The sequence below is a fragment of the Hemiscyllium ocellatum genome, chromosome 30 (assembly GCF_020745735.1).
Source record: "Hemiscyllium ocellatum isolate sHemOce1 chromosome 30, sHemOce1.pat.X.cur, whole genome shotgun sequence".
NCBI classification, from domain to species: Eukaryota; Metazoa; Chordata; class Chondrichthyes; order Orectolobiformes; family Hemiscylliidae; genus Hemiscyllium; species Hemiscyllium ocellatum.
The window spans coordinates 39,123,707-39,150,476 of NC_083430.1; the positions used below are offsets into that span (position 1 = coordinate 39,123,707).

The following is a 26,770-nucleotide window of genomic DNA, read 5'->3' on the forward strand; positions in this document are numbered from 1 at the left end:
TTCTCAAGAATTAATACAACTAAACAGAGCTACCTTGCATGGTGTGAAACAGAGCCCTAGCAAGGGTCAATTGATCCAAGGACTAAAGGATCTCTATCGCTAAATAACTTGGTTCCTGCTTGAACTCCTTACAGTTCCTGCAAGCCCAGATAGATTGCCATAAAAGACAAAATCTCAGGACTGACTCCAAGTCAGCAATTTGCCTTCCATTATCCCTTCTGGACATGATGCAAGTCAACAGATTCTTTCCTAAGATAATAAAATCATAGGGTGATCAAGCAGATTCACCAGCTCAACACAATTAAACTGAAAGCAAACAGCCCCCAAAAAAGTTTAGACTGTAGTCTCCAATTCCCCCAACTTATTTATGCTGAATCCAAATGTGGACAGCTTTACTGCCCTATCTTTCCTGAAGCTGAGCTTCAAACACTCACACAACCTCAACTTCCTTGCTGATTTATCACTGGCCCTATATCCGGGCAGTATAGACGTTTTGTTTCTTAGTCCTTATCACAGTGACAGCTACATCCTGCAGCCACCTGGTCTCCACAAAATCATGGAAAAAGTCAAAGATGGGAGGAGGCTTCAGCAGAGGTTATTTTTTTCATCCCTTCCCCACTGAAATGCAGGAATTGAGTACTTTTCCGCCATCAAGAGCCATTCGTTGTATGAGTTGAGATGGAGGGTTAGCAGATCATTCAACTGGGGGTGTTTTTTTTGGTGGGGGGGGGGGCAGGAATTGGTTTATTATACTTTGACAGTTCCAGTCTTTTCCTTCTTACATACACTTCACCAAGATCGCTGTAAAGTCATCAGGAATGCGATCCCTGGCTCACTGTCCCATTGTGATCCCCATTCAACTCTAACCTCATCTGAAATGAGCTAAGTGAGCAGAGACTAGAGTTATATACAGGACCATTTTTGTTTCGTATGTTTTGCACCATTCTAGACGATGCTTTCACTAACAAAGGTAGCAGGGAACCTGCATCAGTTTTAATTTAAGAAAAACTTCTGTGGTCCTGTAAAAGAAACTGAATATTGTATTTTGAATCTCCAAGATAGACAGTATTTGCTCGAGATGCTATATGGCAAGTACAGAGCTATAAAGTGCTTGATGATGCAGTGGGTCACTCCAAACAGCCAGCTCTATTCTTTCAGAGCTCTGCTCATCCTAATTTCTCCACGGTCCTTTTTATAATCTGTGATCCAACTCTCCAGCTTTATTTCTAGTTATGAGTTCACCAGGGGAGACCTTTAGATAGATAGCACCAATTTTATTATAAATACAAGATAATGAAAAATAAAACAGCAATAATCAGATAACATTCTCTGTACAGACAACATGCTGGCACAGAGAGTTCAAACAATTTTTTTTTCAAATAAAATGCGGTAGAACAAATTGGCAGGAAGTTTTTTTGTGCAATTCTGGATGCCATATGCAAATTGGCAAAGATTAAACAAAACAGAGGCAGGATCCTAGAGTGCAACGTCAAACCCTGCAGCCTTCCACTGTGATACAGTGAGGTCCTTGCCACTTTCCCAGCTTTCAGGCTATAGCAATACTCAACAAGACACCATGACAACTATCCCCAGGAGTGCTTTCCTGGATTAACTGCCTTAAACACGCAAAACGAATGAACCCTTTGCACCTTGGGTAATAAATAGAACCTGAACATTACCCTGGGCAATGTCAATTCACCATAACAATCACATGATAGATATTCATCAGCCCAGAATCCCATTTGAAGCAAAGATGGAAGTCAGTGGCTTATAGTTATATTAAAAGGATCAGCCTCCGCCACCCTTGGGCTTCACTACCCCCTTTCAAATGCAACACTCACCATCTAGCAATCGCTCTCATACTATATCATTACTGTAATACCAACAGTCACTGCGCTGTGTTTAAACACACAGCTGGCTTCAGTATTTCAGCTCTATCCAGCAGGATGATCCTACTCTTATCTCACGATACTGTAATGGAGAGAAACTCCAAAGAAATATCCCCTAACTGATCAGGCAGATGACTGCAGACAATAACACATCCCGTGATCCTTACAGCCCATTTGCTGAGCAGTCCAGCGTTGATCCTTCACAGCACCCACAGAGTCAATTTGTTTCCAAGAGCTTGGCTCAAGTGACATTTCCAGTCATGGGAACTGTGTGCAAAATGTCACCAAGTCAGGCAACTAAACATTCCCACAAGTGGCAGCCTTCATTTTTGCTCGTGCTCAGGCTGAGGTCGCAGTAAGAGGGAAATGGATAGGTGCATGAGGGAAGGTGGAATCAAACATGACAGGCACGCCATTAATTCACATCATCATTGGGGTCACCTCCTACCAGGTTGACTTCTGTTTTTGCTCCCTGAGAAACCTTACGTTGGGGCCCAGGCAGTTGTATTGTGTCTGGGTCCAAGAAACCACGCCTGTCAATTAAACTGGGGAACAAAGAGAGAGAGAGAGAGAGAAAGTCGTGAGTAATTGACAGCCATTCAATGGAAATATCAAAGTACTAGTCAATTTACTTGCACAAACTTTAGTCAGCTAAACTAGTCCCAAACCATTGACTCAGGATATTCTTTAGAGATTCCTTTTTTATTTACAGAAATAAGAGCAGGACAAAAGGTCAATGAGATATTCAGTCCCATCCTTTTCCTGGACTGATTGCCTCAATGGAGGTATACTTTCTGCTTCCCCAAGTTTCCATGAAAGCCCATCTTTCCCACACCCCAACATTTCCATAGAATCCCATCCTTTCAATATCCCACCTCTCCCATTGAAACACATTCTTCTGATATTCCAACATTTACACAGATGCTAGTCTCTTGGCTTGCCTAGCCTGAGCTCCACTAAAGGTTGTTTGCTTAACACCTTGGCAACTTTTCCAGGCATTTACCATTTTATGTGGAAATAAATGTTTGCATCTATTTAAAATGTAGTTTTCATGAAGGCACTGGTTAAAAGCTGACAGCACATGCAAAGAGGAGTGATGGTAATTGCAAAGGGAGGCAATGCTGATAAGCCACACAGAGGGGCATTATTGATTGACTGGACAGCACTATGTTGAGGTTGTACAGGACATTGGTGAGGCCTCTACTGGAATACTGTGTTCAGTTCTGGTTGCCCAGTTATGAGGAGGAGATTATCAAGCTGGAGAGGGTTCAGAATGTTGCCAGGTATGGAAGGTTTGAGTTATAAAGAAAGACTGGACAGGCTGAGACTTTTTTCACTGTAGCGTAGGAGATTGAGAGGCGACCTGATACAAATTTATAGAACAATGGGAGATATAGACAGAGTTGATGGTAGTTGGCTTTTCCCCAAGATGGGAAGAAGCGAGGACTGCAAATGCTGGAGAGTCAGAGTCGAAAACGGTGGTTCTGAAAAGCACAGCTGGTCAGGCAGCATCCGCGGAGCAGGAGAGTCAATGCTTTGGGCACAGGCCCTTCATCAGGAATGAGGAGACGCTGAGATAAATAGAGGGGTGGAGGTGAAAGTTGCCAGGAAGGTGAATACAGGTGGAGGGTGACTGTGACAGGTCGGTGGGGAGGGTGGAGTGGTTAGGTGGGAAGGAAGATGAACAGGTAGGACAGGTCAGGAGTGCACTGCTGAGTTGGAGGGTTGGATTTGGGATGAGGTGGGGGCAAGGGGAATTTGGAAACTAATGACTTCGATGTTGATGCCATGTGGTTTAAGGGTCCCAAGGTGGAAGATTAGACATCCTTCCTCCAGTTGTCAGGTGGCTTGGATTTGGTGGTGGAAGCGACCCAGCAATTGCATGTCCTTGAGGGAGAGTGGAAGTGGTTGGCCACAGGGTTGATCGGTGCATGTGCCCCAAAGACATTCCCTGAAATGCCCCGCAAGTTGGTGTTCTGTCTCTCCGAGGAGAGAAGACCACATTGAGGGCAATGGACACAGTAGATGAGATGGGTGGATGTGCAGGAAAATCTCTGCTGGACGTGAAAAGATCCTTTGGGGCCTTGAATGGAGGTGCAGGGGGAGGTGTGGATGCAGGTTTTACATCTCTTGCCCCCTCAGCCCCGTTCCACCCCACATTCCTGATGACAGGCTTATCCCCTAAGACTCTCCTGCTCCTTGAATGCTGCCTGACCTGCTGTGTGTTTCCAGTGCCACACTTGTCAGTTCTTTTCCCCAAGATGGGGCATATTTTCAAGGTGAGAGAAGAGAAATTTAAAGAGAGACATAAGAGGCAAGTTTTCTACACAAACGGTGGTTCATGTGTGGAATGAACTCCCTGAGGAAGTAGTGAATGTGGGTAAAATTACAACATTTAAAAGACATTTGGATGGATACATGAATAGGAAAGGTTTGGTGGGATATGGGCCAGAAGCAGGCAGGTGGGACTCATTTAGTTTGGGATTATGTTCAGCATGGACTGGTTGGACTGAAGGATCTGTTTCGATTCTGTATGAATCTGAGTCCATAACTATTAGATACACTTGCTACTTTAAAATTTGGTCAATGCGCAAGAACAACAGTACATAAATTCCTAGCTTCCCTCCGTTCCAAAGTCAAAAACTCCTAATGCCAAGAAATCCAACATTTGCACACTTAACCCACAGCAGAAAATACCAAGTAAATATCACTAATCAGCAATATTAGCACAAAGTATTGTGCAGTACTGGAGATACACGGGGTACACACAAGGTGTCCAATTTCCGTGTGAAAAAGAAAAAGCAAAGGATCATACATGGGGGAGAAAAATTTGGACTTGCAGATTTCTCTCTCTACCTGGGAGGCATTGGTCCACACAAAACTGCACAGCAGTTAGTGACAATACTGTTGTAACTGTAGGGATTAGTGTTTTCTTCTGAGCTTCGTTTACTGGACCACGAGCCTTTAATCTGTTAAAACATTAAAGCATAGTACATTATAGAAAGAGCAGGATCAAAATATTCACGCCATAACTTCTGTTTTGAAGCGACATTTCTCTTCAATGCTTTATGCAGAGATTTCCCCAGTGCATTAAACCCGTCAGTTAGCTAACACAAACAATCACAACACTCATTGTGTTGAGTGATAGGCGAAGGTTAAGCAAATGCAGTAAATGCAATCCTCTCTACATTTAGTGCCAGTCTCTCACAGCAAGGGGTTCATCAAACATGCAGGGCAAGCAAAGCATAGGTTGTTTAGAGAGTAAATAATTCATCTACACTGATCCATGAAACAAACTGAAGGCAGATATGCCACAAGCCAGATACAGAATAAGCTTCCTGCAGACTACTTCAAACACTCATAGGGCACCACAGAAGAAATACTGAGTTAGTTTATAAATGAGATCATGCACACCAATTCCAACAAAGTGCTTATCTAAGTCTGCAGTCATTACTGAATACATGTAAATTTATGATGATGTCCACTAATTCATCTGTTGGGCATCATTACTTATGAACACAACTTCAGCTACTGCCCTTTAGAATTTTGTGCTGGCTCTGAATCATACAAGTCACTAACCCTAAAAGTGTCTACAAGTTAGCTCATTGGCAACTGAGCTGGTCTGTCAATGTCCATTTATTTTTCAGCCACTCAAAGTATGCTTTGCTGAAATTTAGAACAGACAGACCATGAGTCATTGTGTAATAGCAAGAGAGTGTGACAGTGTATGAGCCTGACCAACTGAAAGGGAGCAAAACCAACTAATAGTGTGACCGACTGACAAGAGAATAGTGAGTGAAACCATGATATTTTTCATCCCACAAATGTGCAATTCAAAAATAAATTCTAGCTGTGCACTCACTAACTAAACCAACAAGCTGACATTCAATCCATATTCTTGTTAAATCCAGGAAACCAAAAAATTAAAGAGAACTCTGAAAGCCGAAGCATGTTCATACAATGGCATTATAATTAATACAGCTTCATCTCCCCAGTTAGTTGCAGTTATCCCACAAACGTATAGAGAAACCAGTCAAATAGCTTGCAGGCTGTCAGTGGTTAGTGAGCACAACCAAATGTTACTCAGTAAATATTGGCTGGCTCTGCACATTAATAAGCTGCATTATTCATTCTAATATTATGGATTGTTTAATAATGTTAGAATCAGTTTACAAAACAAGCACCACTTCAATAATGTGTGCCATGAAGCTGATCCATTTCATTTCGGCACTTATACAGATAGAAGAATGATTAGACTGTTATTGACAAAAGGCAATAATAGTAAAAACATAATTATGAAAAGAACAATTTCACCAGACAAGTTAATTTTTTTTTACATTTGGAGCTGGCTACTGGGGCATCCAAGTGCATTGAATGGAGCTGATTGGAGTAGATACAGGGGTGTCCCTATGAACTAAATGGAACTGGATATTGGGGTGCCCATGTGATTTAATACAGCTGGATATCAAGGTGTTGTTGTGTATTGGATGGAGCTGAATTGCAGGGCGTTGCTCTGCATGGAATGGAGCTGGATATTGAGATGTTGTGCACTGAATGGATTGGATGTTAGGATATCCCTGAGCACTGAATGGAACTGGATATCAGGGTATCCCTGAGCACTGAATGAAGCTATTTAGTAGAGGTGTATCAGTTGCTAGATGCTTTTGTGACCATTTAGTTGTAGCATAAAATAGGCTTAATAGTACAAAAAGTTCCATTTACTCAGGTGAGATATCAGTGTTTTGTTTTTCTGTCTCATTCAAATATACACACAAAAGAGTCTGTTTACTCACATCTTCGTTTGTTGTCAGATTGGAAGCCACCAGATATGTGTGGAACCCTGAGAGGCCCAGAATGGACCAGACTGAGAAAAAACAGACCACCAGCTCAAGTGCGGTAAGTGGAGTCAAAGAAAAGATCAGAATTCAAACCTAACCCAAATTCCCTCAAAACCCATCTTCCTTGCCCCCTCTCAACGCAGACCGCAGACCATAACAAATCCTGACCTGTACACAGGTAGTTCATTCAGCCTCCGTCAGAAGCTGTTTCTGTCATTGCGCTGCTTTGTAACATTAACAAATCCCAGATTTGGAAAGGGGATGGGTCAGGGTTTTATAATGAGCCCTGACACCAGTCCAGTAAAGTACTTTGCAAAAGTACTGCGCCAAAAATCACAGCTTGATAATACCTGTGAGTTGAGACCAAATATAAATATTTCTCTCGTTGTGAACAGAATTAAAACACTCATCATCTCCAGTCCAGTAGGCAAAAATACCACTCAGTTTAATACTAAACATACAGGGGACACAGTGCCAGGTTCTATCACAGTCTTTCATTAAGTTCACAAGTTCAGTTAGTGAGTCATTTGTAGTGCTAGAAACTAGCCGGAATGCTCTGGGGTACAAAAGGGAGGAAAAATCTAACAATATCCCTATTCCCTGTCATTCCAGAATGGACAACCTTTACCCTTAAGCATTTTTTTCCCCTATCCAGATTTAAAACTGGCATGTGTGGTACCTCAGGAAAGATAAAACCTATGGGAGTAAGAGTCAATGTCCACGGACAAGCACCCCAGTCACAGTCTCCATGGAATTGTTCCCCCAATGAGAATCAGTGCCTTTAGAAGGGAGAAAATAATAAGTATAAATCAGAATTTTTATAAGTTGGCAGTTTCCCCTTCCTTGATCATATGACACGCTCCAAATCAGACAACTGCACTGATGATACCATGCCAGAGCAAGAAAAGGATATCTTGCTGGAGTTTCCTGGAGTGCATTTAATAACCCAATGTTCTGAGATCCTGGTGGAGGGGTGAAAGAACAAAAAAAGGTTAGTGCAATGTTAACTCCCATGCTGATAAAATACGATGATTAAGCAGTATTGGGCAAATTGGTGGGTACAAACTACACTTAACTCCATTCAAACAACAACCTGCTCATGTCTATGTTTCATGTTTGTAAACTTCAAGCCAGATGATATCAAAGTTCTCCCCTAGAGAAACCTTTAAGTATGAAGATTTACTTAGTTCATAATTCCTTGGACCACTGATCTGGGTCTTAGGCCCTGATCCGACATTTTTCCAGAGTCATGCCATGGTGAAACTCAGCACAGGCATTGGAGGCTTTGCATGTTGTGCAAACAATATCTCTCATCCGTTTCATCAGAGAGCTCGTTAATTGTGACTGTTGTTCATTCCAATTCTCAGCATGGCCCTTCCACATTATTTCTGACAGCAATCTGATTCTGTATCCAGAACCTCAACTTGAGCTACAAATCTTCTCAAAACTCACTAGCAATCTGATTCCCAAACTGACCTTCCCTCTTGGTTTCTGGAAAATTTATTCACACACCAGCTCCCATTCTACCCTATCTCTGGCAAGTCTTTACTGCTGAACTTGTTCCTGCTTCAATTTGCATCATCACCTTAACAATATCCTGGATTTATATTGATGCTTTAATGTAACAAAAGAAGTTCCGAGGGAAACTTTGGGGGACTTACGGAGTGTGAGGTGAGTTATCACACAGGCAAAGATGAAAGCAGTTAGAAAGGAAAGTGAGAGCAGAAACATGTAGAAAAATCTGTAATTCCTTTTCCCAACACAGTTTCCAACCCAAGGACAGTGATGGTCAAATCGTTCTGTAAAAAAAGGACAAAAATTCATAGTACAGCATGTGCAGTGTCACACTCTCCTCTCCAAACAGATCAATATGTAAGACTCTAAGCAATAATCAGTCTTGCAGCCTTCAGTGACCCTTGAACCCAGGACAGCCTTCCTTCTGTCCACATGTGAACAGTGAATTCCAATTTTAGCTCAAAACCCAGAGAGAGGAGCAAGATGGAGAAAGATCTCACCTGCTCCTGTGACGTTCCCAAGCAAGTCTGAAACTTTCTGATTTTCACCGCCCCTTTTCAAGGTGAATGTCCAACTCCCCTCCACCCTCGCCCTCTCATTGGTATTGTCACGGTGTCTCCACATTTCTTCCCTGAATGCAGATTCAAGTAACACCCATCCACCGTTATCATCCTCTACTTATCTGAATCTGTTCTTACTCCTGAACACCCCCGCCTTAGACTTTACCACTTCTAAAAATTACAAGATATTTCCATGGGAACCTATATGTTTGATTTTTGCAGGGTATTTGGAACATTCCTCGTAGCAGTCCTAATAAATTTCCTCCCTCAACATGATTTTTCAGTGCATCAATGATTAACTCTTGCTGTCATCACAAACTAGAAAACATAATCAACTTTGCATCCAATTTTTCTCATCGTGGTCCATCCTTCGAATTTTGCTGCCCCATTTCCAGGTTTTCATCTGCTTTTGTCCAATATCCACTATAAGAGCATCAACTTTCATTGCAGCATTGCCAATACGTCTTTCTTTTGCTCAACTGGGGATTCCTCTCCACCACAGCAGCAGGATTTAATCATGTCTCATTCCTTACACTCTCACCTTCTCTTCCTTTTCCACAACTTTGATAGGGTTCCTGTTGTCTGCATTGCCGACAGGATATCCAACAGGATACTTGTTTTTACATGACACTTCAGTACATTAATCAAGCACTCTAACACTCCAGTCTTTCTCAGATTTCTAACTCCTTCCATCTCATTACCTCGCGCCCCAAATAATCCTTGCAAGTGAAACAAAATTTAATATACCATACTGACAGCTCGTGATGTTGATTGCCACCGGGGTAAACAAATATGGATTGTGTGATCACTGTGTTTAACATTTCCACTCAGTCCACAAACATAACTTTGAGTTTTCAATCACCTGTCATTTTAATTAACTACCTCACTCTTACACCAGTCTCTTAGAACAGAGCATAATTTTTCAACTTTACACCATTGTTCTACGACGTCAAATCATGACCAGCATTCCCACTGGGAACCTCCATGTATGAATGATGACATGCCAATACATGGCTTCTGTTTTTGGAAGTTGATGCCATGCATGGACTTCTGAAGTGCATGCAGTGGTAAAACAAATTACAGGTAATGTTAATCATAACCACTCCACACTGTTTCTCCCGAAACACAAGTAATTGTTTTTTTTTTCCCATTTTATCCCCTCAAAAACATTTTTTTGATTATTTCACTTGGTCCATTAACATCCCCCTGACCTAACACCATGGCTCCTTTTGTCCTTTAATCTCCTCTGATTTCCACTAACCTCCCTTTTTACATTTTCCTCCACTCTTGTTGATTGTGCTCCACCTTTCCCTTTCTCAATCAGATTGTTTAAAAGCTGCTTTATCTCTAGTTCTCCAGTTCCAATGAAAAGTAATCGATCTGAAAAATTAAATGCTTTTCTCTCTCCTGCATTTTCTGTTTTTATGCCAAATTCCAACATTCCCATGTTTGATTTTGTAGAAATGTCTGAAGATAAGATGCTATCAAATTGAGAGTTTTAGCTCAATTCCCACCTACAGTCCAATAAGCAGGCGAAAGAACACACAAGGGTGGTGTTTAATGCCTAGAACCGCACTTTTGGGATTCAGTGAAGGCAAATAAGCTCTTGATCAAAATCATTTCTTGGTAGAAAGTAAATGGAGGATATTAAAAACAACAGTATCAGGACAGACTTTGATTGAATAGTCTGTTGACACTCACTGTCTCACAAGGTTTGAGTAAAGGTGGGCCAGTGGCATTCACAGAACTGGAATACAAGCAATGGAGCGATACCACGGGGTAAAAGGTTTCTTTCAATCAGCTCCCTATGCCCTGGCTGCCCTCATCCAGTTTCCTGGACTCTTAAAGATGTTCCAAACACTTTGGCTCACCCTATACTCACCAACACAGTTGTCACACAGGCTACAGTGTGATGTCCGTGGAGGCCGGAACATTTTGCAGCTGAAGCAGTACTTGAGTTTCACCGTCTGCCCATTTATCACCACCTCCTTTGTGCGAGGTGGGGGCCGGTAACCCGACCCCCCAGAGTTATCTGGGGAAGGAAGAAGATTTATTATAGTGTACTAGAAATGAAGGACTTCACCCTACTAACACATGAGGACAGTCTGAACTGCAGAAGTCCAGTTTTTCTGGGGCTTAGAAGTAATTGTCTCCCCATTGCCCATCCCCTCCCAAGCTGCATTTATGTCCTTTGCTGGGGTACATGCTCCACAAGTATCAGAAGAACAGAGGCTATTTAACTTTATTTTCACCTCTAGCATTCAGTTAAATAATGATCTGTGTGCATCCTTTTATTCTGTAAATTTTAATACTCTTGGCTAATACAAATGTATTGATCTCTATTTTGAAATGTCACTTCATCCCAGTTCAATAGCTTCTTTTTGGGATAAAGAGAGTACGTTCCAGATTTACACTGCCTTTTGTATAAAGTAGTATTTCCTGACATCACTCCAAATTTAGCCTGAATCCAAATTTAGTTACAATCCCTTTTTCAGAATTCTTCCACCAACAAGTACTGGATTTATATTGCACCTTTAATTGAGGGAAAGTCACAGGACCATTATCAAACATAACTTGAAACCAAGCCACCATAGGAGGTAGGGAAGAAGAGTGGGTTTTAAAATATCTTTGAGGCGCAGAAATATTTAGGGAAGAAATTCCAGAGCTTAAGGCTTTGGCAGCCAAAGGCCTGGCTGTCAAAAGTCAGAAGAAATAGTTGCTCTCTATCCAATCTGTCAACTTCTTGAATCATTTCAAAGACTTTAATTACATTTCCCTACGCCCTCGATATTCGGTAAATACAAAACTTGTCTCTGCAACCTGGGTACATAATTTAAATCACTTTAGCCCTCATGTTATTGATTTTAGTCCTGGCAAACATATTCTGCAGTGCCCTACCAGAGCACAGGTTACAGAGTCTGTTACCTTGACAGCCCGTCACTCCCATCACACACAGGCACTCAGCTACATAGTTAAATGGTAGTAAGCTACCTATCTGCCTCTCCAGATCGGCTGCTTCATCCGGAGTGGCTCGTGGTAGAATCCCAGGGTCCGTGAAACTTGTGTGCAACAAGGTGCTCACCACAAACACAAAGAGCAGCCCCGCAATTATTGGAATGGCCAAAGTCAGGTTCTCTGTCAGGTAAGGACAGCTGCCAAAACAAAATGCATAGTTTGCATCAACTTGAACACTGGGGAACATATTTGACAAAATCATACAAGTAAACTAGGAAAGGAACTTATCAATCCATTGTTCCTGTCGGGTTTTGGTCTCTCTTTTATTCACTATATATGTCCTAGGTAATATTGAGAAAAAATTGCAGTTCACAGAATCAGGAAATTGTGGTCCTGCAGACAACACTTGACACATCAGGGCAGCAAGTCAGCCCTAGGCAGCATTTTTCTGATGTTTGGAATTCTGCAAGGGGAGAGAAGAATTTCACTACCACAATGACAGAACAGCAGAACTGATCAATACTGTACTTTGAAGGGGAAACTGGAAAAGTAGACCATTGAACATAGAATTTCCTCTCAGTCCACAGCAAGGACCACAGCTCCCAGCCCTGCCTGAGAAAATTCACTACAGCAACCTGCTACATTTCATTAACAACAAACTGTTTCATTTATTTCATCACTCTGTCCCATGACTTTGTGAAATGGTACTTGACTTGCTGAGAGCAGGAAGGGATAGGTCACCAATCCTGGATCTCTGCCAGTCTGTGTTGAGAGACCAGTGGATCCATTTGTATTCTATTAGCTGATCATTAATGGAGAAGCAGAATGGGAATTCAGCTTGTATTCTGGGAAGGGACGTTTGAGCTGGCATGTATGGAGACATTACCAAGAGATTATAACATAAGTACAGGCTGTTCGGTTCACATTTAATTTATTATTGTCAGATAGAGTGAAAAGTATTGTTTTGTGTGCTAAACAGACGAATCATAGCTTACATAAATACAAGGTAAAAGAACACAATGCAGAAATAGCGTTACAGCTATACAGAAGGTACAGAGAAAGATCAACTCTGATATATGCAGTTGGAGCGGCATAGTGGCTCAGTAGTTAGCACTGCTGCCTCACAGTGTCAGGAACCCTCGGGCGCCTGTCTGTATGGAGTTTGCACATACTCCCTGTACCTGCATGGGTTTCCTCCCACAATCCAAAGATGTGCAGGTTAGGTAAATTGGCCATGCTAAACTGCCCCATAGTGTTCAGGGATGTATAAGTTAGGTGTATTAGTCAAGGGTAAATATAGGATAATGGGGTAGGGAATGGGTCTGGGTAGGTTGCTGTTCATTGGACTTGTTGGGCCAAAGGACGTGTTTCCACACTGTAGGGATTCTATATGAGAGGTCAGTTCAATAGTCTGATGACAGCAAGGAAGAAGCAGTTCTGAAATCTATTAGTGTATGTTTTCGAACGATTATATCTTCTGCTTGATGGAAGAGAATGTAACCAGGGTGGGAAGGGTCTTTGATTATGTTGGCTGCTTTCATGAAGTAGCAGGCCACATAGACAAAGTCAATGGAAGGAAGGCTAGTTTTCCTGATGGATGTAGCTGCATTCACAACTCCCTGTAATTTCTTGTGACCTTGGGCACAGCAATTGGCATACAAAACCATGGTGCCTCCAGACAGGATGCTTTCTATGGTACATCTATAAAAGTTGTTAAGAGTCATTGTGGACATGCAAATTTCCTTAGCCTTCCAAGGAAATAGAGGTGTTGGTGTGCTTTCTTGACTGTAGCATTGATGTGGATGGACCTGTATAGACCATTGGTGATATTCACTTCTAGGAACTTGACGTTCTGCACCACCTCCAGCTTAGCACCACGGATACACACAGGGGCATATCCTCCATTCTGCTTCTTGAAGTCAATGACCAGCTCCTTCTTTTTGCTAAAATTGAGGGAGAGATTGCTGTCTCTATTGCATGTCACTAAGTTTTCTCTCTGTTTCTTGTCTTCAGTAGTCATTGTTTGAGATCTGACCCACTATGGTGGTGGTATCAGCAAATTTTTAAATGGAGTAAGAACTGAATTTAGCCATACAGTTGTGAGTGTATAAGGAACTGAGTATGCAGCCTTGCACTGGTGTGGAGGATTACTGGGGAAGTGGTGTCGCCTATCCCCACTGATTGCAGTTCCAAACTAGTGTTAATTCTCCACAGAAGCAGCATCCAATCCCATTAGTCAAGTCCTCTTTATCACGTCCACAATCCATTCAATAGGACCTCCTCTTCAATCACTAAAACAGACTTTCACCCAGAGCATTGTGTTCACCTCAGATCATTAAGCATTGCTTGGAAGACACCGCTGAAATTGCCAGTCTCAAAAGTCAACGCTGAGTGGCACAAGATCAAAGGAGGAAACAATGGAATCGGAGTTCATGAGCTAGTCTCATGTCACCAAAGAGAAACAAGCACTGAATGAGCTCTGTAAAGACTGTAATTTTAGTTTCGGTATTTTTTCATTCCAATAAAATGGGAAAAGGACTGTTTTAAAATCAGTGGAAGGAATTGCTGAATCTTTAAAAGCAAGTTACTGAAACTGTGCACAGTGTTTACACTGCAGCTGTGTTCTTGTAATGGAAGGTATTTGTAGATGACACAGCATCACAGGATGTGTCCAGAATGAGATTATGCTGACAATAAGTAGCTGTTTTGTGCAATTATGACCAGTCATGAATACCAAAATTCATCAGCCTCATGACATCTCTCTGGTTCCTGGGTAAACAGCTTGTAGGAGTGAACGACATGGAGAAGCCATAGAGTCTGCTGCAAGGGCAGGTAGCGTGTGTCCCTCTCTCTCTCTGTGCATTAAAAATACCTGACACCTGCAGATAGTTAATTACCTTCTTCCATCAGCTGCTGTAAGCTGCCCTCTTTAACCAGTAACTAAATAAAATTTGCAATTAGCATGCCATTTGCCTTGTACAAAGAAGTGAAAGAACCTGTATAAGGAGAGTAACAAACAAGTCCAGGCAAGCAAAAGGCCCACTTCAATGAATTCTGTGAACTGGTGCGATTGAACAGCACTTCCCACTTTCTCCCTCCACCCACAAAAACCAATGCTTTTGTTTGGCTGTCTGTATGCTTGTGAGTAGGGAGTTTTAAAAGTTAGTAAGAGTTTTAAATAGTAGAGCCATATATTGATAGCCCATAGCTGTTTACATATGATTAGAAGTTTCTTATTTGCAATAAATAATGGATTTTGTTAACTACAGAAACTTGGTTAATATTTTCAGTTAAGCTGATTCTAACAAACATGTAAATCAGGGAGTTTGCAAGATCTGATTAAGTGATTAACTTCTATGACAACTCGGAGTAAGAGCACTTGGGAATTGGTGGGCTTTCCCAAGTAGGTGATAAAACTCTCTGCTATGTTGATCCAAGAGCTGGTATTGAAATAGAGGCTGTTTACTCTCAAACACTCCTGTGTGCTCACACAGACACAGCCACACATGCAATCAAAAAGTGTGGTGCTGGAAAAGCACAGGAGGTCAGGTAAGCCCAGGAGTAGAGTCAACATTTCAATCATAAGCTCTGCATCAAAGGTCCTCCAGCTCTTTGAATGCTGCCTGACCTGCTGTGTATTTCCAGTGCCACAGTTTTCGACTCTGATCTCCAGCATCTGCAGTCCTCATTTTCACACGAACATATGGTGTCATGCATGGCACAGGTAGCTTAAAGACTGCCACCCAAAAATCAACAAAATCTTAATTCTGCTACATTCTCCCACTCTCTAGTATGCTCTAAAATGTTCTATGACAGGAGGCATCCAAATGTGGTTATTGTTTCTCAAACATACCATGGGTAGACTCAGCAATATAAGAAGAGTCACACAGGGTACAAATTGAAGTTCAATAGAAGTGCTGAGCATGGCAGAATCTTGTTTCACGGTGCCAGGCACAGGCAACAAAGTTCATCAACTAATATTTCAATGAATTCTGAATTCTAACATTCTACAATTCCTCAGTGAGCTGCTGAACAAAGATTCAAAGCAACAACAGATTTAATATAATTGCCTGATGGCCAACACTGCCTTTTCATCATTTAATTCATTGTCTTGTGCTGGTGAACAGCAAGTAACAGGACAAAAAGATATACAGTATTTCAGCTGGGAGAAACAATTCTTGTAAAGTCATATATCTTCAGTAATACAATTATCGACAGTATTCCAGTAAACTACATGCAGCTATTTCCGAAACTAGAGAGACTTCCTCACGATGAGTCACAGGTTAGGAAATTAATCCATGACACACAGACATCATCAACCCAAATAAAACAATGGACTACAGATGCTGGAGATTTGAAACAGAAATTGGTGGCAAATCGCAGATTTGGTAGCATCTATGGGAAGAAAGTAAAGTTAAAATTTTAAGTCTGGTGATTGGACAAATTTCATATATAGTTTGTTACATTCCTCCAGATCCAATAGGTTTTTACTTCATTTAAACCAGTTTGCCACGTGGACCTTGTTAATGCCTTACTAAAACCACATAAACTGCACCAACCTTATCAATCCGCCTTGTTAATTCTTCAAAAAATTCAGATTAAGTTAGTAAAACAAAACCCTTATTTCTATATTTTGCAATCAAATGAATTGTTCTACCCTCATGTTCCTACCCTATTCCAATATAGCTCATTCAGGCTTAAGAGTAACACCTGGTCTTTTGAATAAGTACCTTACAGCTTTCCACACTCAACCGCTGCCTTCTATTTTGTTTCCTTACATTATTCAGGGCTTCTAAACTTGTTTTTCTTATTTTTGCTTTCAGTTAATGACCATTCATTCTTCCATTTCACTTCCACAAGACAATTTTTTTGTTTGTTCACTTGTTCTTCTGACCCTGAATCATCACTCTTTTGATCTTTCCTACCCTTTACTGTGTATCAGGCCTTTGCTGTGCTCTTTTACCACACTTCCTGCTTTCATTCCCTGAAAACCTACATTTCTAACTACTCCCAGTTTTGAAGAAAGGTTGATGACCTGAAACACTAACTATCCATTAAACATCTTGGTTTAAAAAAATATTTCTGTATTTTTCATTGTGGTCTGAAGTGGGAAAAAGACTGTTTTAAAACCAATGACTGTGGGAAGTATTACAGAGGAACCTCGATTATCTGAATAAAAGATTATCTGGCGAGATCATAAGGTCCCTATGCTTGGCTAAACTATGTCATCCAGCAGTCAATTATCCGGAATTTCATTATCCAAACTAAATACTTACCACCTGTGTCCTTCGGATAATTGAGGCTCCTCTGTACTCCACTTTTTAAAAGCAAATTACCTAATTCATTTTAATTGTTGTTTAAGCAGTAAGTGGAGGTTACTACAGACAAACTGCAGCCAGGGGCTGTGTATGGAGAGAGATTTAGCTGGCTACAAGTAGCTGATTAGCTTGTGGTTTAATGACCAGTTGGTGATGATTGGTTTCCAAATGGCTGAAAAGATTGTAGGTCTGAATGTTTGGTCAGAAGTTATTGGACCACTAAAAGGAGCTGTTCTTTCCTCTGCAACAAATAAAAACTCCCTGAAGAGTACAGGAAAAAGATAGACAGCTTAGTGGTAATGATATAAAGACAACAATCTCTCCCTCAATGTCAGCAAAAGGAAGGAGCTGGTCAATGGATTGGAGGACATGCCCCTGTCTGTATCAATGGTTCAGAGGTGGAGGTAGTTGAGAGCTTCAAGTTCTTTGGAATAAATATCACCAACAACCTATCCTTGTCCATCCCCGTTGCCGTGATAGTCAAGCAAGCACAGAAATGCTTCTACTTCCTCCAAAGGCTAAGGAAATTCAGCATGTCCACAGTGACACTTACCTACCATGGAAGGTAGGTAAGATGCACCACGAAAAGCATCTTATCCGATGCATCACAGCATAGTATGGCAACTGCTCTGCCTAGGGCCACAAGAAATTATGGGGAGTCCACTGACTCAGTCTACATGGCTTGCTGCATCAGGAAAGCAGCCAACATAATCACACCCTGGTCATTCTCCCTTCCACCCTCTTCCACTGGTCAGACGATACACAATTTTGAAAACATGCACCAACAGATTTAAAAACAACTTCTTCCCCATTATTGTCAAACTTTTGAATGGACCTCTCATATTAGAGTTGATCTTTCTCTGCACCTTCTCTGTAACCAGAACACGATATCTTGCATTGTGTCCTATTACCCTGATGTATTTATGTAAGGTATGATTTGTCTGGTTAGCAGGCAAAACAATACTTTTCACTGTATCTCAGTATATGACAATAATAAATCAAATCAAAATCAAGAAAGTGTGTATTTTCCCTCATCAGTTGCTGTAAGCTGTGGTGCTTAACCAATAAATCAGAAGCTTTACAAATGTGAACCAGTTGAATTCCACCTTCAAGCAAGTGGAGAAGTAAAATGGAGGAGTAGCAAGTCTTGACAGGGACTGCTGAATTGTTTTCCCAGCCAATTCCCTCCAAACAATAGCTATTTTGTTTGTCTGCCTCTATATACAAGAGGAGATTTAAAGGGGGTTAAAGTTCTATCTAGTATACATCAACAGTTAATGACAATTTATCTGCAGCTAGAATCTACTTATTTGCAATAAATAATCATTCTTATTAAGTACACAAACCTGGGTCAAAAAGACAGGCAAATTGGGGAATTCAGTGTACTTTTATAAAATTTTAAACTTTTAGGGCCACTCTGGCAATAGCCAGACTTGATTTTCAGCACATCACTCCAGTGAAGCATAACAACTTTTTTTTCTACAGACTTTTGAGTATTTCCAACAGTTTCTGTCATTTTATTATTTCCAGAGTCTGCAGCGTTTTGCTTTCATAAGAATAAGGGTGATCATCACTACATACACCACATATATAGAGCTGGATAAGGGAGGTATAGATTAGAGTGGTGCTGGAAAGGCACAACAGGTCAGGCAACGCAGGAAAATCGATGTTTCGGGCAAAAGCCCTTCATATTCCTGATGATGGGATTTTGCCCGAAACGTCGATTTTCCTGTTCCTCGGATGCTGCCTGACCTGCTGTGCTTTTCCAGCAACACTCTGATCTAGGCTCTGGTTTCCAGCAGCTGTAGTCCTCGTTTTTACCGAAGGAGGTATAACCTATTACTGGTCACTGTGGGGATCAGATCCTCGGATTGCCTCAAATCGTCAATTCTGTAACTCGGAGCCATCAACACAAGATCCAGGTCGCCACAGACCATACAAATAATACTGTCATCAAAACACACCCAGTCCAACACCCAGAGTTACTGTCCCCATGTGCACACTTGACTGTGGGCTGTCGTCCACAACACACACTGACTGTGGAACACACGCCCAGTACCTCAGTCCAACTCTTCAACCAATGTAACTTTAACAGGAGAGACACTCACTCGAAGCCAAAGAAGAGGCCGCTGGTGCTGAAGATCAAGCCCAGAGTCAGGTAAAAGGCGCCGCTCTGCCGTCCGCTCATCAACCGCCCACCGCAAAAGAACCGGTTTTTCCCCGCAAATGACTCCCACTTGCGCCGGCGCCGCTGCTTCCTTGAGGCCGGGGCCTGGGAGGCTGGCGTGGAGCCGTTCCCGGGCGCCAGCGCGATCTGCCGGTACTCGCACTCTTTCATCACCAGAGCCGCAAAGGATTTGCCCCTGACGGGGGCACTGGGTGGCCGCTCTCAGAGTCGTTCACCCAGTGCCCAGGCCCAGGCCCGGGCCCATTCCCTGGCTCCAGGATCCAGCCGCGCTCAACATTCCGACCTCCCCGTAACCAAGAAGCAGAAACCCAATACGGGCCAAGAGTGACCAAAATATTCCACCTCCACAAACACCGCCACCTAGCAGCGCGGAGGTAGCCTCCCAGTCTCCAGCAACACCGCCACCTAGCAGCGCGGAGGTAGCCTCCCAGTCTCCAGCAACACCGCCACCTAGCAGCGCGGAGGTAGCCTCCCAGTCTCCAGCAACACCGCCACTAGCAGCGCGGAGGTAGCCTCCCAGTCTCCAGCAACACCGCCACCTAGCAGCGCGGAGGTAGCCTCCCAGTCTCCAGCAACACCGCCACCTAGCAGCGCGGAGGTAGCCTCCCAGTCTCCAACAACACCGCCACCTAGCAGCGCGGAGGCAGAATTCCTAGCTCCGACAACACCACACTCTTGGCGAATTGGCGGAAACATCCCAGATGAAGAGGAGGAGAATTGGTTTCCACCACGATCGCCAACTGGCGTGCACCAATATTCTCCTGAAAAAACATCGAGCACACCGCCGCCCCCTCGCGGCTTCACTGAGTTAAGCGTTCAGCACGACTTGATCTACTAATGTTTTCTGGGGTGGACATAGTTAAAAATCACGCAACACCGGGTTATAATGTTTTCTAGCATTTTGCGTTCTTAGTTCAGAAAGATAAAACTAGCCTCTAATAATACAGCTGCCTCACCGCTCAACCTTCAAAAGCACCGCCATTAGACGGCTCGGAAACCAGGAGACGGCCTCCAGCAACACCGCCACCTGGCTGCTCGGAGACACACACCGCCACCTGGCTGCTCGGAGACACACACCGCCACCTGGCTGCTCGGAGACACACACCGCCCCCTGGCTGCTCGGAGACACACACCGCCCCCTGGCTGCTCGGAGACACACACCGCCACCTGGCTGCTCGGAGACACACACCGCCCCCTGGCTGCTCGGAGACACACACCGCCCCCTGGCGGCTCGGAGACACACACCGCCACCTGGCTGCTCGGAGATACACACCGCCACCTGGCTGCTCGGAGATACACACCGCCACCTGGCTGCTCGGAGACACACACCGCCACCTGGCTGCTCGGAGACACACACCGCCCCCTGGCGGCTCGGAGATACACACCGCCACCTGGCTGCTCGGAGACACACACCGCCACCTGGCTGCTCGGAGATACACACCGCCACCTGGCTGCTCGGAGACACACACCGCCCCCTGGCTGCTCGGAGACACACACCGCCACCTGGCTGCTCGGAGACACACACCGCCCCCGGCGGGTGGTGAAGGTGCAGACCCAAGTCTGACTGAATTAACCTGCAGTAACGTCCAGAAAAGATTCACTAACAATTTCAGAAACTTTACATATATAAATATGCGATTCTATCACCCCCCCCGTACAACTGTCACAGGCTAAGTGCATTTGTTACTGTGTAGTGCTATAAAGCTCAAGGCTGCATTAAAAGCTTCAGCTGTGTCAAGAACTGCAAGCCTGAACTGTATGTAGGCCTCCATGATTCCCATCTTTCACCATCTCTTTCTCCTTCTCTTTCCCCCAATAACACGCACTAAATCCACTGCACCCATTATCTATTGTTAGAATGACAAGAGATGTTACATTGTAGAAGAAGAGGTAATTCTTTGTACTTCCTAGGTCCTATTTTTCAACATGTAATTCTGTTTTTTACATCCATCCAAAGTGCATCTGACATTCATTATTATCTCCTAATATGTTATCTAGCATGCCAATATCTATTTTGCAAAGGCTGAATACCAACCGTCTACACTCCTGTCCTCTGCCCATGAAACACAGCCCCATTGCTGAACACTACTTTATTGTCCTGTGTACCAAAGTACAGTGAAACGCTTTGCTTATGAGCAGTACAAAAAGATCATAGTAAGCAAGGATGTTCAGATCAAAAAGCTTGAGGTTAACATTGCACGTCACATTAGCATTAGCAAAGTCAGTATTAGTTGAAGCTAGAGAGTCCATGCATCAAGGAGAAAGTGAGGACTGCAGATGCTGCCAATGCATCAGTCTAATAAAGGCTGGGAAGAAGCTGTTCCTGAACCTGCTAGTGTGTGTTCAGGCTTCTATATCTTCTGGTTGCTGTAAATCATTACTGGGGTGCAATGGGTCTTTGTTGATGTTGGCAACCTTTCTGTGTAAAGAGAAGCCAACCTTCCATCAATAGACTCTGATGGTCTGGGCTGTGCACATCACTTTCTGTAGTTTAATAGTCCTGGGCAGAGCAGTTGCCATACCAGGCCATTATGCACCCAGACAGTATGCTCTCAGTGGTGCCTCTGTAGAACTTGGTGAGGGTCCTTACGGCCATGTCAGATTTCCTGAGCTGCCAGAGGAGGAAGAGGCATTATTATGTCTTCTTGACTGTCACACCTGTTTGGGAAGTTCAAGATAGGTTGTCTGTTATTGTTACTTCGAAGAACTTGATGCTCTCCATCCTTTCAACCTCAGTTCTGTTGATGTGGATGGGTGCTTTCTGAAGTCAATGATCAGTTCTTTAGTTTGCCGATGTTGAGAGAGAGGTTGTTCTCATTGCACTGTCACCAACTCCCCTATACCCTTCTGTATTTTCACTCTTTGTTAGATACCCATCCCACTACAGTGGTGTCATCAGTGAATGTCTAGATGGCATTTGTTTGGATTTGACAACAATTGTAGGTGTACAGTAGGAGGCTGAGAACACATTCTTGGGGGCTCCAGTGTTGAGTGTTAGTGTAGGGTTGGTGCAGTTACCCATTTTCCCTGATTGCAGTCTGTGGTTTAGAAAGCTAAGGACCCAGCTGCAGAAGTTCGAGCTGAGATTTGAGAGCAGTCTGGAGGGGATAATAGTGTTGAAAGCAGAGCTGTAGTCAATGGGCAGGTGTCTGTTTATTGGTGTTCTTGTTGTCTAGAAGTTCCAGGGATGAGTGCAGCGCTAGAGATATGACATCCATTGAGGACCTGTTAATGTCTGTAAGCTGTTATTTCCAGGACCGTCAGTGATATCACCACCTCAAAAAGATTGTCCTGAAAGCTCATCTCATCACTTCCTACCCTACACATACCTTCTTTCCAAAGCCAGAAACAGAATTATTGTGGTTGACCTGTTGTTTCAACCTGTTCCTGCCCCATAGAATTGATTTCTTTCTACCTTGATTAAAATAAAAATGAAAGAATTGCACATACTGTAAATGAGACAAAAATAGAAATTGCTGCTAAGGTTCAGCAAGTCTGGCAGCATTTGTGGAGAGAAATCAATTCACCTTTTAGGTCAAGTGACCCTTCCTCAGAACTCCGTTTTGAGAAAGGGTCACTCAATCCAAAACATTAACTGATTTCTCTGGAGAGGCTTCCAGACCTGCTGAGCTTTCCAGCAATTCCTATTTGTCTTTTTCTAACTTGACGTTTTTCAGTCTCTTCTTACATACCTTCAAGATTCTTCTGACACTCCATGTCGATTCCATGATAACCCATTTTTTCAGCTGCCTCATTGCAGATGTGCAATCGCTCTGCACATCCATCCCCCTTCAGGATGGTCTAAAGACTTCAATTTCTTCCTTGAAAGGAGACTTAACAGATACCATTCACCACAACATGGTTGGGCGGCAAATGGTTAGCACTGCTGCCACACCGCGCCAGATTCCTGGGTTCAATTCCCGACTCAGGCGACTGACTGTGTGGAGTTTGCACGTTCTCCCCATGTCTGCGTTGGTTTCCTCTGGGTGCTCTGGTTTCCTCCCACAGTCCAAAGATGTGCGGGTCAGGTGATTTGGCTATGCTAAATTGCCCGTAGTGTTAGACAAGGGGTAATGTAGGGGTATGGGTGGGTTGCGCTTCGTCAGGTCGGTGTGGACTTGTTGGGCCAAAGGACCTGTTTCCACACTAAGTAATCTAAACATTTCTTCACATGGCTGAGCTCGTTCTCACTGAACAATTTCTCCTTTAACGTCTCGCTTTTTTCAAGCGAGAGAGTGGCTATGTACCCACGTGGGTTTCTGTGAGGTGCATGAAACAATTCCCTTCTTTGAGTGCAACAATGACATCATTCGTATTGTTTCCTGATGTCAGGCCGAATTGGATAAGTTAATCAGTTTTGCTTCCAGTTTCTCACCTTCACCTGATCCATCTGACCCTTCCCTTTCTTCCTTGACTTCACTATTTCTATTTCTGAGCAGAGGCTGTCCAGCAATGGTCACTACAAAACCATTAACTCCCAAACTTATCTACACTTCTTCACCATCCACTTCCTGTGTGAACTCCATTCCATTCTCCTAGTTTCTCCATCTCATCTGCTCTAATGATGCCACTTCCAAGATGTTTCTGACATGATCACTTTTTTCCTCAACCAAGAATTCCCCCGCAGTAGTTCACAGGGCTCTTGAATGTGTTCATTTCCTGCACTTCTGCCCTCACCCCTTTCCTTCCCTCCAAGGAAAGGGTTGCCCGTGTCCACACTTTTGACTCCACTGGTCACAACATTCAAAGAATCACTCTCCACTTTTACCACCACCTCCAGCAGGATGCCACAACCAAACATCATCTCCTCCTTTGCCAGCATTTCCATAGGGGTATTTCTGTCCACAACCTGGTCCACTCCTCCATTACACCCAACACTCCCCCCACCATGCCCTTTCCTACGCAATCGCAAAGGGTATAACATACGAGAATAGATAATTAATAAACAGTACAAACAAGGGACCCACATAGAACTCTGCATTATGCTACTAGACAGAAGCTTCCAGTCACCAGAAATTTTCAACCATGACCCTCTTCTTTTGCCAGCAAAGCAGTTTTGGATCCAATTTTCCAAATTGCCTTAAATTCCATAAGTTCTTACCTTCTTGATCAGTCTCCCATGCGAGACCTTGTCAAAAGTCTTACCATAGTCCACGGACAACACATTCCACTGCACTACCCTCATTCACATATCTAGTTCTCTCAAAAAATCCAATTAAACCTGTCAAGCATCATCTTGTTCTGATAATTCTTGATTAATCCTTGCCTCTCCAAGTGGAGATTACTTCTGCCTGTTAGAGTTATTTTTAAAGTTTCCTTACCCCTGGTGTTTGACTCACTGACGTGCAGTTTCCTGGTTTATCCTGACTACCTGTTTTGAATAGTGGAACTACATTAACTGTCCTTCAGTCCTACGGTATCTCTCCAGAGGGGATTTAAAAATTACAAAGGCCCTGCAACCTTCCACAGCAGCCTTGGATGCATGGCAGCTGTGCATGGGGTTTTATCCAATTTTACATCTATTAAGCCACTAATAACTCATCCCTCTCAACTGTAATTTGTTCAAAAGTGTGTTTTTAAGAAAAGCGCAAGAATGAGGAATGGTCCTGCAGAAGTTGAGGCTGTGATACACAGAACCAAATTGGATTTCAGAATTGAGAAACAATGTTGAGATTTCTCGGTGACGGTACGTTGAGAGATCAGCCAGACTGGGAGATTGGTCAAATGAGTGACAAATATAACTGAATATTGAAAATATGATGGGATACATTTTGGAAATAAGAATATCCAATGTAATAACATTCTAAATAAATTACAATGAGCACAGAACGTTTGATCTCAATCTGAACATAAGAACAGGAATCATGTCTGACATCAAACAACAGGCAGGTTGCTACATCACTGAAATGGACACTCAGTGGGGAAGGAGTGAGTCTCTGACACGAATACAAAAAGTATTAAAGCATCTGCCACAACCCTGAACTAAGATTTTGGAAGGGATTGAGAAAATGCATTAATTGACAGTGTTGCCAAGGCCAACATTTATTGCTCATCTGTTATTACCTTCAAGAAAACGGTGGTGAGCTGCCTTCTAAAATTGCTGCAGTCCATATGGTGAAAATGCTTTTGCAATACTGTTACCTTGCAACAATGAAGAGATGGGCAACATATGCTCAGACCAGGATTATGTATCTTAGAAGGGAACCTGGAGGTGGCGTAATTCCATGTGCTTGGTGCCTTTGGCCCTTAAAGTATTTATAATTGTATCTGAACAATTCTGTCCCTTTCTCCTTCAAATCCAGTATCACCCCTCACCTCCAAAAAAAACTGTTGATCCCAGCATTCATATAAAATACTGTCCCATCTCCAATTGCCCTTTCCTCTGCAAAGTCCTTGACCATGTTGTCACCTCTCAAATTTAAGCCCATCTCTCACCTGTTTAAATCCCTCCAATTTTGTTCCCATTTTAGGATTGAAATGCCTCGTTAAAATCACAAATGACATGTGAAATTTGACAAAGGCAAACTATTCTGTCTCAACCTGTCTGCAGCCTTTGATACAGATGACCACCAACTTCTGCTAGAATGCCTCTCCGCTACCAGTTGGTGGGACTCTATTCACATGGTTTCATTTCTATTGTCACAGTCAGATAATCACCTGCGAAGGCTTCCCCATATCTGCAATATTACTTATGGTTTTCCCTCCAAAGATCTGTCCTTCGACCCCGCTCAACTACCAGCTATTTACAGTCATCCAAAAAACAATGTCTAACTCCATATAGCACAGCCCCACTGACATCTCTATTGACTCGTTCATCTCAAAATTGCCAGACTTGTTCAACATTGCAAGAATTAAAGATGGGCAACAAATACTAGCCTAGCCAACAAATCACTCATCCCAAAAATAGAAAAAGAGCTAGATGCGCAGAAATTTCCAAAAAAAATATACTGGAAATACAGATGCTATTGTCTTCAGCACCACAAATACCATTCTCCTATCACCGACTTCATCTCTCTCTCCCAGGCAACCATGTAAACTAGATAGTTCATGTGTTTGATACTACAAACGACATCAAGATTAACACATCCTACCACCAATCCCATCTTACCCAAAACCTCATTGTTGCACCTAGACTTGATAATTCTAGTGCATTGCTGGTCAGGCTCTCAGTTGTACCCTCCACAAACATGTGGCTCCGATCAAGCAATGCCTTAAATTTTCAAATTCTCATCGTTTCAAATCGAGACATGGCTTCGAACCTCCTAATTTTTGTAATTTCATCCATCCTCACAAATCCTCCAAGTCTTCACTCTGCCATTTTGGACTGTTAAGAATTCCCAATTTCAACACTAGCAGCCAGACCTTCAGCTCCTTGGCCCTCAGCTCTGAAATTCCCTCTATCATACTTACAGATGCTTCTTAAAACCCACTACTTTGATGAGTTCGTCATCCTATTTAAGACCGAGATTGGAGAATTGCTTCAGAGACTTGAGAATATTAGAAATTT

At 42.9% G+C, this 26,770-nt stretch overlaps 1 protein-coding gene across 4 annotated transcripts in view; it reads right to left on the bottom strand.

The window, feature by feature from the left end:
* Positions 1 to 19,584, bottom strand: part of zdhhc18a (zinc finger DHHC-type palmitoyltransferase 18a) — a 33,113-nt gene extending 13,529 nt beyond the window's left edge. For all 4 annotated transcript variants that reach the window (XM_060847699.1, XM_060847698.1, XM_060847701.1 and 1 more), the window contains exons 1-8: positions 19,184 to 19,584; positions 11,794 to 11,954; positions 10,685 to 10,834; positions 8,389 to 8,526; positions 7,641 to 7,689; positions 6,683 to 6,785; positions 4,746 to 4,858; positions 2,338 to 2,434 (exon numbers count right to left, since the gene is read on the bottom strand). In XM_060847699.1, the coding sequence (XP_060703682.1) occupies positions 2,338 to 2,434; positions 4,746 to 4,858; positions 6,683 to 6,785; positions 7,641 to 7,689; positions 8,389 to 8,526; positions 10,685 to 10,834; positions 11,794 to 11,954; positions 19,184 to 19,413 (1,041 nt within the window). In that variant the 5' untranslated portion in view covers positions 19,414 to 19,584. The remainder of the gene's footprint in view (positions 1 to 2,337; positions 2,435 to 4,745; positions 4,859 to 6,682; positions 6,786 to 7,640; positions 7,690 to 8,388; positions 8,527 to 10,684; positions 10,835 to 11,793; positions 11,955 to 19,183) is intronic.
* Positions 19,585 to 26,770: the final 7,186 nt, after the last annotated feature.